Source organism: Protobothrops mucrosquamatus, unplaced genomic scaffold (genome assembly GCF_001527695.2).
Source record: "Protobothrops mucrosquamatus isolate PMUCROS unplaced genomic scaffold, P.Mucros_1.0 scaffold412, whole genome shotgun sequence".
Lineage (NCBI taxonomy): Eukaryota > Metazoa > Chordata > Lepidosauria > Squamata > Viperidae > Protobothrops > Protobothrops mucrosquamatus.
The window spans coordinates 471,134-483,266 of NW_015386741.1; the positions used below are offsets into that span (position 1 = coordinate 471,134).

The 12,133-nt window shown below is 38.2% G+C and overlaps 1 protein-coding gene across 1 annotated transcript in view; it reads right to left on the reverse strand.

The window, feature by feature from the left end:
- THSD7B (thrombospondin type 1 domain containing 7B) overlaps window positions 1–11,199 on the reverse strand; it is a 414,472-nt gene extending 403,273 nt beyond the window's left edge. Inside the window, exon 1 of the mRNA XM_029284181.1 lies at window positions 11,061–11,199. Coding sequence (XP_029140014.1) covers window positions 11,061–11,199 — 139 coding nt within the window. The remainder of the gene's footprint in view (window positions 1–11,060) is intronic.
- Between the last annotated feature and the right edge of the window lie 934 nt (window positions 11,200–12,133).

Below are 12,133 nucleotides of genomic sequence, written 5' to 3' on the forward strand. Positions count from 1 at the left end.
GTTGCTTCTCTCCTTATTAGTTTCCACCCGTTGCTTCTTGTCCTGCCTCCAGGTGCTTTGGAAAATAGCTTGACTCCCTCTTCTTTGTGGCAGCTCCTGAGATATTGGAGCACTGCTATCATGTCCCCCCTCGTCCTTCTCTTCATTAAACTAGACATACCCAATTCCAGCAGCCGTTCCTTATATGCTTTAGCCTCCAGTCCCCTAATCATCTTTGTTGCTCTTCTCTGTACTCTTTCTAAAGTCTCACGTAGTAGATAAATATGTTATCATTTTGGTGGGATGGTAACAGCATTCCGTGTGCCTAAGCATATAATCATGTTGCCCACATGACCACAGAAGTATCTTTGAACTATGCTGGCCCCTCAGCTAAGGAACAGAGATCAACCAACCATCTGTACCATAAATATTAATGTTAGGCAAGAGGAGGTCTTATTCTGTCTCCATGGGTCCCAAGTCAACACAGCAAACTATGCAATATGATGACAATAAAATGCAGCAACATTAGAAGAACCAAATTTTGCCATCTCTGCTCTATGGGTAAATTTAAGGTTTTGTGAGTCACTTGTCCGTGTCATAAATACTTGTTTACTATTATGGATGTCTTTCTACGCTTTTGCAATTATTTGTTTATAACAGGAATGTGCGTAATTTATTCTTCCATTCATTTGTATAGTCGGATATACCCTTGATATAATAATGATAAGTAATGAGCCAAAGTTACATCAATGTCAGGTCTTGCTAAATATATTAAGCTGCACTGTGCATCTATCCTTGAGTGTACCTGATTCCATAAATATATTTATATGTACGTCAGTAATCTGATTCATATTTGCACAAATTCCTTCAACTTGTAAATAAATTACTTTCTTGAGAGTATGGCTTACAGGGAGCTGAAGACAGCTGGTTGTCTCTGCTCACACTACTATTCTATATCCTATGCACTGGATGGATTTTAATGTTCCTGTAATAAATCTAAATAGTGCTCATGAACCTGTGATCTATTAATATTTAGCAAATATCTACAAATTGTGTGTGGCTGTTTTTCCCTTAATTCATAAACCCCATTTATAACTTTAGCATTAGCAGATTTAGCCACAATACTCTTTAGAATGGACAAAGAACTTTTGGATTAATACCTCAGTCTATTTTATTAATAGCTCAACAGTCAGAAGTAGATGTGGACTTCACACAAATGGGTCAGCTACTCAAGCAAATTTCCATTCACACAAGATTTTCTGTGGTCCTACTCCCTAAACCCTACGCTTATCTCACCTCTGGTTCTGAAAATGCCCTAACATTTTGAGCATGCATTTGGAGGGGAACACACAAAAAAAGCCCTTGTCATTTTGCATTGCCTTTCACTTGGTACATGGGCACCCAAATAAATAGAGGCAGTAAATTGCGCTCAAGGTCAATTTCAAAAGACTACCTAAAACGCACCAATTCACAGGAACTATAGTTGCAGTTCCTATAGTATAGTGTATCTTTCTGATGAAGAAAGATAAATGTTCAAATATAATTAATATTAATTAATATAGTTAAGCAAATGTATTTGCATATTTAGGCCAAGTCAGAAGCACATTAAGTCTCTGTTGGCACTTGTCGGTATGGCCATGGGGTTTTGATGATTAAGTCAGCATAAACAACTTGGAATGAAATGTCTAGGTTGGGTTGGCATAAAATGGAGCATTTTATATATTGAGTAGATGAATAATAGTGCGCAATCTTTTTTCCAGAAACAGTTGGGGAGCATGTTATGTTAAACTCTTTTGCTGCAAGGATGTCAGACCCCTCCTTTCGTGGTGTTCCAATTGGATTCTCTTTGAACATATGCCCTTTCGAGTGAAATTAATCAATCTCTTTATCAGTCCTGCAGCATCTGGAGCCATAATCATTACCCAACTGCTGAGAAAGAAATGAAACCACTAATCGCATAGGGAATATGGCTTACCATTCGGAGCAGCAAAGTTTTTATTAAGTTCTAATTTGTAAAGTTATTTTTCATGAGCAACCTTTCAAGTCACACTTGCCCAGAAGCAGTGAGTGGCTTCCCGTTACATTTTTTTTCAGGATCCCACAAAATTGACTGCTTTTCATCAAACTTAATCATAACCTTTCTTTAATGTACAACAGTCACACATTACAATTCAGACAAAACATTGTTACAATTCACTGAGTTGTAAGAGAAGGATCTATCCCTTAAGTTAATAAGCTTTGAAAGTACTGAGCTTTCACTGAAAGCTAGACAACCCGTGACCCGTTGGATCATTGTTTCAGACTTATTTATTTAAACAGAGAAGCAGAATGACCACAGGTGTACAAAAAAGCAGTAGGAGTGGGATTGACTTGACTTCCTGCCAACTTCCCCATTGACTTTCCTTGTAGGAAGCTGTCAGGGAGCATTGGAGATGACGATCACGTGACTGTCGCTGACTGCAGCGGTGCGGTGGCGCGACAGTGCAGCAGCAATGAACTGGCCACAACTTTGCCAAATTTCAATCTCACAAAAGTCATGGGTCTTGGATTTGGGACACATTCTTTAAATTATCCCATTTGAAGTACATAGATTCAAAAATTATTACAGGTAGTCCTTGACTTACAACCACAGTTGAGCCCAAAATTTCCATTACCAAGCAAAATGGTTGTTAGGTGAGTTTTGCCCTATTTAACGTCCTTTCTTGTCCAGTGAATCCTTGAAATTGTTAAGTTAGTAATACGGTTGTTAGGTGAATCTGGATTCCCCGTTGACATTGCTTATCAGAAGGTTGGAAAAAGTGATCATATAACTCCAGGACACGGCAACCATCATAAATGCATGCCAGTTGCCAAGCATCTGAATTTTGATCATGTAACCACAGGAATGCTGCAACAGTCATAAATATGAAAAACTGTCATAAGTCACTAAATGAATGGTTGTAAGTTGAGGACTATGTACCCTGTGATGCACTAGTTCAGCAAACAATGAGACAGACGTGTCTATAAATACAGAAGAACTGTATAAAGGTTTTCTGGCAATTTTCCTCCTATGCAAATCAAGTATTAGTATGCATATTCATACATATTTAAAAAAAAGTCTGTTTCTTATTCACATTCATACTCTTAATTTAATCAATCTATTGGCTTCCAAACATAAGGGAAAAAGAAAATATATAGAGTTCACCGAACACAAAACCATATTAGCACAGTATCCCAATATACTTGAATAATTAGAATAGGAAAAATTTAAACATCATTATCACAGCAAACAATAAAGATCTGTTTAAAAATAATTGTGTCTTATGCTTTTATGGAAATATCCATATGCCATGGCTTGAGAAGATTGCGGCACTCAGAGTGATAATATACCACAGACTAAGCTTCCCATTTCAGGTTATTCCCATTTCTATGTCAAGCAAAATCTTTTTTAAAAAAAACTGGCAAAAAATAATCAAGGAATTTATATGTAAACAAAAAGTAGAGAGAAGCTATTTTAAAAGATCTACGGATCTTTCAAGCATTCTCCACGTTCCATTCCCTATTCAAAAAGCATATTACAGACAATCCTCGACTTACGACTGCAACTGAGCCCAAAACTTTTGTTGTTAAGTGAGACAGTTATTAAGTGAATTTTGCCCCATTTTACAACCTTTCTTGCTATAGTTGTTAAGTGAATTGCTGCAGTTGTTAAATTAGTAACACAAGTGTTAACTGAATCTGCCTTCCCCATTGACTTTGCTTGTCAGGTCATAAAAGGTGATCACAGGACCCTGGGACGCTGTGACCGTCATAAATATGAACCAGTTGCCAGGCATCCAAATTTTGATCACAGGACCATGAAGATGCTGCCATGGTTGTAAGTGCGAAAAATGGTCATAAATCACTTTTTCCAGTCCCACTGTAACTTCAAACAATCACTAAAGGAACTATCGTAAAACGAGGACTATTTGTATTCAGCAGAAGACTTTCCAATATAACTTGCCTCAGGTGAAACCATAGAGACAAGGAAGATTTGCTTTCTGTGGAACATGGAAACCAAAGTGATGCCAACTGAAATAGAGGAAGGGGGAAAAAATCAAATTCTTCTTTGGCATGAGCTGGTGAGACCTCTGAATTTGAAGACCTTTTTACACCTCCTTCCTCAGTGACCCCAGAAAGAGAATGATTTCCATTTTTCTCCATCTTCAACTTCCCCCATTCCAGAGCTCAGTCTTTTTCTATTACCAAAACACAAATGTAAACAATCTCCCCCCCAAAAAAATAAATCAACTCTAGCTCTTTATGAAAAAAAAACCTTGTAAGTATGTCGATTATAAATAGAATTCACACTTGACCCAGCACTTGCTGGAATTCTTGCACAATGGCTTCTTACATTTTTCTCCATAAAATCTATGGCATATACATCTCAAACGTTCCTCCGTCCTTTTGGGCCTGCGTAATTTGTTTTATGTTGAGATTTAAAGGGAAGAAGCTTGAGATGTAGAGTATTTCAGCTCACAGTCCCCCTTCAAACGATCAAGCTTCCTTCATACCAGCCTAGATCCTAAGCTAGCAATGGAAATTAAAAGTATTTTCCTAGAACCCATAACTGTTTTCACAGCTGGCAGTCACTCCTCTGACCAGATAATTTAGTCCTAAAATTAGCACATTTCTCCAAGTCTGGGCTGTTCTGAGTCAGAAGGCAACTGACTCAGACTGCCCATTTTACAGATCAGGCTGCCCATTTTGCAGTTCCCTCAGTAATTAGGCTAAATATAAATCATATTCAGGTTCAATAGATGGGGAAATTACCATATCTCAGGGAGATGCACAGCAATGGATTTCTTTCGGTTCCTATTGCATAGGATTCCAATTTTAAAATACAACCATGAGGCATTATAATTGTATTAATTAATGTATTAACTTGTTAAGCAATTGAATTGTACAGGTTTCAAATCTTCTTAATCCTATATATTTAATTTAAACAGCTGAATGAAAACATCTACAGCAGGGACAAGATTTTCACTTAATTGTTAATTCCCGTGATAAACTGTGATAAATTTGTCTACATTAAAATAGCTATATGAGAGCAGAAATACTTTAATCAGGGTGACTTTTGCAGTATGGAAAGAAAGGGCAAACTATTAGCACCAGCTGCATGACCTTTAACGTCCTTTATGTTTCATTCTGTTTTTAAAAACAATCAAATTAATATTCCCTGTAAAACCCTGAAAGAAAAAGGACAGAGTTGTTTTTAGATCATTACTGAAAATGAACTGTGAGTATCTATGGAAAGGAATTTGTCCTAACACATGCAAATATGCTGTTTTGTCTTTAATACTCCTGTTTTGTAAAAGCTAACACACTCACTAGCTAAACCTGAATCTCTGCATTCAAGTGACACTTATTTTTAATTGCACTATTTTGTGCATCACCTGAAACATGCTGGAAAGTAGTTAGCCTTTAAGGATGTAGATCAGACATGTCAAACACAAGGCCCGGGGGCCGGATGCGGCCCACGAAGTGGTTTCATATGGCCCTCAAAGCCATCCTGGAAACAGTGAGGGAACAGCCCCTACTGCCTTGGCCCTGGCCCAGGCCGGCCGGGAGCCAATGTACAATTTTGTGGTGGCCATCTATGCTGAAACGCATTCAGTCTTAGCTCCACAAGGCCGTCTAGAAACAGTGAGGAATCAGCACCTGCTGTGTAGGCCCCGCCCCCTGGGTGCATGCTGGGGAGGTGTCACCCTTTGTGAGGAATGAAGAAATGGACCAAGCCCTGACGCTTGCCCCGGTCCCACCCCCTTCTGCCAGAGACCCTCAGATCTGTCCCACTCCTGCCCAGGCCCCCACAGGCCCCCTTGTCGTGAACAATGTAGAGCTGGCCATGCCAACCAGTAAGCCACACCCACTGCATCCATGCCCACCCAGTAGGCCGCACCCCCCTGGCCACACCCACCTGCCCCCCCGAGGGCAACCGCAATGCTGATGCGGCCCTCAATGAAATTGAGTTTGACACCCCTGATGTAGATAAAACCTCCTCTTTGAGACTTATTTTTTTAATCATTTAAACTTGCAGGGGTGTCAAACTGCCGGCTCACAGGCCGGTTGCATCATACGGAGGCCGTGCCCACACAAGCTCCGGCAATGCAAAAAAAGTCACAACACGTCACGACACGTCATGTGACACGGCGAATTCAACACCCGAGATATAAAGAAACGCAGCACAGAGCCAAGACTTCCAAAATACTCTCTTGCTGGCATTTAACTAAGATTAACTCATCTAAAATACACATATGGAGATAAAGCATAGGAATATGATGACCACCCAAAATATCTGCAGAAATAAAAGTTGCAATTCTAGGTATTTTCAGCCAGGGTAATTGAAATCTTTATTTTATGCCCTTTAGCAGCAGCAGGCTTCCCAATTACATTTTGCTGGAAAATGTTTGATAGAGGTGTCTGTCAAAGGTTGAGATCATTTGTCAATGGCTATGTTGATCTACACATATAAAATATGTGAATTTCAGTGGGAAGAAGAAAATGAAAAATAAGTTGAGTACAACATCAAGGTATGACTTTATATATTGGAATACTTTAGGAATATTAGATTTTTTTGTTGTTACGTAATTTAAAGCTCTTTTGGATGAGAGTGTAATGAGTAATATATAATCTCCAGAAAGCTACACGAGGCGTAATTGATATCAAAAGTTAATGTGAAAGAGGGCAATTGTCCATCTGTGTAGATACAATCAGATGTACCCAAAGAAAGTAATGGATTTGTATAAAATTTGTATTTCAACACATTTCTATTTACACTAGTCTAAACTAACTTTTTATCAACACAAAATATTTTGTACAGTCACACTTGAAGAGGATTAGTGATCTGATAAAAAAATCCTGGTAGGCCACATTGGAACATCCTTGCCATCAAAGCCTAAAACAAGCCAATCTCTCACATACAATTGGTTTACTTACAGCTTGGAAACACAACTGAAATTAGTAGTTGTGGCCTGGGGGCTGTAAAATGGCCTGGTCTGATGTAGGATATAGTCTTGGATTTAAAATGGATATGCAACTGGAAGATGCTACCAAAAGTGTTGGGACTTCATACTTAACACCCAGTGCACAAGTTCTTTTTTCCATTGCAATTCAAGAAAGCTGTGCAAATTCTAAAAAAGGTATCAGAGACCTGCAATGGACTGTCCATGATCAAACAAATTAGCCACGTTATTTGGAGGGCTGCATTCTCCTTTTTCAATTCTATCCCTACGAACCTTACTTATTGAATACCTCTGCAGAAAACATTCCTTTGGTCTGACATTTGAAGTGAATAAATGAGGTGAATCAAAAATTTGAGGCGAATATAATCACATTTTCTCAATGACTGAACTCCAGCTAATTGTAATCTAGCAGAATTCTTTACTGGCATTTTTATGGAGATAAGTCTTCAGCCTGTCATTTTGCTTTTTTTAATTGCACTTTTAGTTTTTTTTAATTGAATTTTCATTTTTTTTTTGTTTTTAGCTATTGCATCTTATTATATGCTGCCTTGAATATCATTTTTCAATAGAAAAGTAAATTTTAATGCAATAAATCAATTATTATTGTTTCCCCTAGGGCTATCACATATGGACTATGAAATCTTATGGTAACACTGGATGCCCCTAATATACAATATTGACTCAAAACTACAAAGGTTGAATAGCTTATTAACTGCCACAATTTTATCTCAAATATCCAAGGGCTACCAGCATGTCCAACCACATACATTTTGGGGAGAAAACCCAAATTTTAGTCCATCTGGTTCACAATAGCAGAAAAGAAGGTCTCACTACAATGACATTTTGTATTTGAAAGAGAAAGCAATTCAAGATAATTTGGTCTACTTTTTCAAACCAGATTTTTTAATTCTGATCCAGACAGTTCATATATCCACAAATCAGCCACTGATATGCTCTTTACAAGTGTCTTGAACACACCACCCATGAAAAGAAAAATCAATTATTTTCAACATTTTAAGAATCCTTAAATCTTCTGAGATATTTCAAGACTCGCTGAAGGCTTATCTTCAAAGGTCAATATAACTATGTAGAAGATGTATCTAGAAATACTTCATGTTTTATGAACAATACACATTTCCAAGACCCTTAAATTTCACAGACTATAAACATGGAAATCTGACTTTCTTAGCTTCTTCTGGAAGCAGTATCTTGCATATTTTCTCCAAAACTGCTCCTAAAAGTTCAAAGAATTCTTATTATCTGCCTAAGATAGATAGATATATCTGTCTTACATATAGATATTATATATCTCATATTACTTTATCTTCCTATTCCAATTCTTTGAAATATTAGGAGATAAGAGACATATTAACCAAGTTTACCTTCAAGAGTGGTTGAGAAGCATAAAGAGCTCCAGCAGGGCTATCTCATGGCCAGTCTACAAGCGACAAAGACTGTGTCTGTGTGTGAGTGTGAGTGTGAGTGCGAGGGAGGGACGGAGGAAGGGAGAGGGAGAATATTTCTCTTTCTCTCTTTGTTTACTCTGAAGTTTTTGGCATCCTTCGATACTGGAATGGAAAAATCTTTGATCCTGACATGGAATCATGTTAATTAACTTAAATAAATGAACATTCAAATAGTGGCAACATTAAAACAGTCTATAGAGAAATAATGAACTGAACTGAATTATTCCTTCTCCCCTATCCATTTTTCTTTTAATACATTCATAGCTTAGAATGAAGATAGAGATGACTGGGATCACCAGATACTCTGAAAGGTACTGTTTTATTTTCATTTAGCTATGTTTCCTTTCTTCCTTTCCCCCTTTTCATTTTGTAACTGTTTTGAGCATTTATTATCTTTACATTATATTTGAGGATATTAAGAAGTTTCTATTAGTTGGAGTCCTGAAAATCTGTACTTTAACCAAGAGTGAGATCTCGTCCAATCTCCATGTGTCAAAACAATTTTTAATTTTGTTGAAGTTTTTTAGGTAAATGAAAACATCTGAGTCATGAAATGTTAAAGACAACGGCACAAATCAGCACCGTCAGACATCCTGAAACCCAACACATATTTTCTTGGAAACACATGGCTGCAGTGCAAGCCCAACCAAGAAAATGTAGCTTTTTAAAGAGGAGCTGACAGGTGCAGATGTGTGCCTGAAGCATGTTTTCACTACAGATCCAAAGTACAGAATATCCCTAGTGACAACAGGTAAGAGGCAGATAGATAGAGGAAAATAATTCAAAATGTTTCGTTTGCTATCTTTTTTCCCCTCCCATCCTTTGGAAAGATGTATTTCCTTGCATTAAGAAACTTCTGTAGGAAAGAACCCCTATACCATTATTATTAATTGATTTTATATCCCTTTTTATCAGAATCAACAAGTCAGCAATATTTGAACCAATCACTATTTCTTTAAAAAAATGTAATAAAGACAATTATTTTCCCAAAGCTTTTCTGGAGGATTGTTGGGCTTCTTAGATCCTTTGTACTACATACTTAACAAAGCACCAAAACCAAGAAAAACCCAGAACTCATAAAACTACAGTACATTTGATTTTCCCTGTCAAAAATCCTTTATGCGTAAAAATGCACTTGATTAGCTATTGAAACCCAAATTGTGAAATGATGGCTTAAGGATACGGCTTTCTTTCTCCCCCAACTCCCTGCATATACAAAATATAAATTGACAAATGCATGATTTTCTTTTCTTCCAGGTTTTTGCTCCTCATCTAATTTCTTGTTCCATGCACAAGTAGATGTTAATTATCATAGTTTTAGCTACCACAATTACACTGCTTCAATTCCACCTATTTGTAGCTGTTTATCCTAAAAGAAAATCCATCACTACTTACATTTCAGTTTGGAGGGAAGCACTGTCCTGAGCCCTGAGCCTTTCAGTGTTTTTTTTATCAGCACTTGGATAAAGGTACATTTATCAAATCTGAAGATGAAGCTTAGCTGGGAGGGACAACTAACACTTTAGAAGAAAGAAAGAGTCAGAAAAAATCTAGAGAGTCTTGAACTGAAATGAATAAATGGAATTTAACTGGGAAAAACATACAGGTCTGCATCTAGACCGGGAAACTATAAGACACAAGTATGAGATAGGGTAAACCTGGCTTGGCAATAGGAAAGGAATCTGTGTATCTTTCTCAATCACAAGCTAAACATGAACCAGCAGTGTGATGTAGCTGCTAAAAAGTTAAATGCTATATTGGGGTTAAAGGAAGGAATTGTTTTGCTCTTACTCAAGACTCAGACTCTACTTGGAAGACTTCTTAAACTTTTTGACTATATAAGCTGTTGGCCAATGGAACAGGCTGGCACCAGAAGTGATGGATTTTCCTTCAATGGAGGCCTTCAAACTAGACTAGATGGCCATCTGGCAGAGATGTTTTAATGGTTCTTGCATAGAGCAGTAGCTTGGACTGATAGAATCAGTAACCAGTCATTGCAGGGTGCAAAGATGACTGACTGCCTTAGCAGTGTTTATTGCTTTTTATACAGGTATTCCAAATAGCATAAAGTAACATGGCATCAGCATAGCAACAGCATTTCAATTGGTGAAACCCCTTGCCAATCCTTAAGAATATACCAGCTAGGAGGCCCCAGCCAGGGAGCAGTTTTCCGCCACATCCTGTTGATGTAACCTAGCTGATATCATGTGAAACCGGTGATATCATGTACCAGCCTGGGGTATTTCCCTACATTGCCATGGTGATGTGAACGGATGAGATCATGTAGAGAGAAGAGGCACGCAGGCTTTGGAGGGGCAGTTTGCTGCTCACGACCTCTACCTGACCCCTATCTCTACATTGGACTAGACGACCTTTAAGGTCCCTTCCATCTCTATGATTCTGTGAACTGTTCTATGAAAGCATTCAGGAAAAATCAAGAGGGAATAACTTCCTCCATCTATCACCAGATGCAATAAAAGCCAACCCGCAGACGATTGACATGTCACTAGGTTACACAGAGAGTGATGTCTCCTGGCTTTTCAAACATCTGTAGGATCCAATCTTGTGAATGATGGAAGAATCCGGAATTGTCTAAGCTGTAAACATCAGTTAAAGATTCATTTATCCCTACCTGTTTTCCAGACAAAAGGAGGTGACGTTCTACCTTCCAAATCAGAAGCGTGCAAGAGGAAGAGGGCAAGGACCACTAAGCCCTTTTTCATGTTTTTCCATGCCCAGCGAGCACAAAACCAGCTATCCCTCAGAAACATACTTCATGAAGATCAATCCAGTTCACTTCACTATGCCTAAAAATGAAAGAAACAAAAGCTTGTTAAAGAATGTAGTCACCAGTTCATTTTTTTAAAAAAACATACCCTAAAAAGAAAAGGCCTTTGGTGTAATTTAGATACAGGAAAGTGCTTAATCTCTGCTTTCTGCCATTTATCTTTTTTTAAAAAAATATCCTTATGAATTCAAATAAAGAATTGTGCCCAACAAAAAATTAGTCCTCCAGCCACTTCAAAATATATGTCAAGATGTCATAAAGACGGTCCCTTATGGAACCACCTGTGATGCTCAAGGTAAGCCCTATGTCTCCATTTCAAGATATGGATGGGTGACCTGATACTCCAAGGCCGCATGCAATTACTAAGTCCTCTTTTGGTGAATCTCAGAGCTCCTTGACACCATGATTACTGAACAATGATAGTAAGTACCCCCTACCCCCGGGATTTTGATGTAGATCGGTGCACATTTCTAAAGCCATTAGGCAGAAGAGTTTCAGAGGCCTTGCAAGCACTGTGTCTCTTTACTATTCATTAAACCAATCTACCTTTGTGCAGACTTCCATATGAGCCTCAGAAAAAAATGAGGATGGTTTAAGGAATGTGTTCATTGATTAATGTGATTCTTAAAGCAGCAGCACTTATTTTTCAGGCAGAAGCCTGGGAAAGAAAGAAAGAAAAAGATCACGATAGTTTAACACAGTGTTAACCATCTCAGCACTTTTGTCAAACTGCCGGCCTTGCGTCACGCCAAAACCACGCCCACCCCATTGCCGGCAATGGGAAAAAAGTCGTGATATGTCGCAACACGTCACGTGACATCGCAAGTTTGACACCCGTGTTTTAAGGTATATGGACTTCAACTCCCGGAATTCCTCAGGCAGCATGTTGTGCTCCTAAGACATGGGTGTCAAACTCG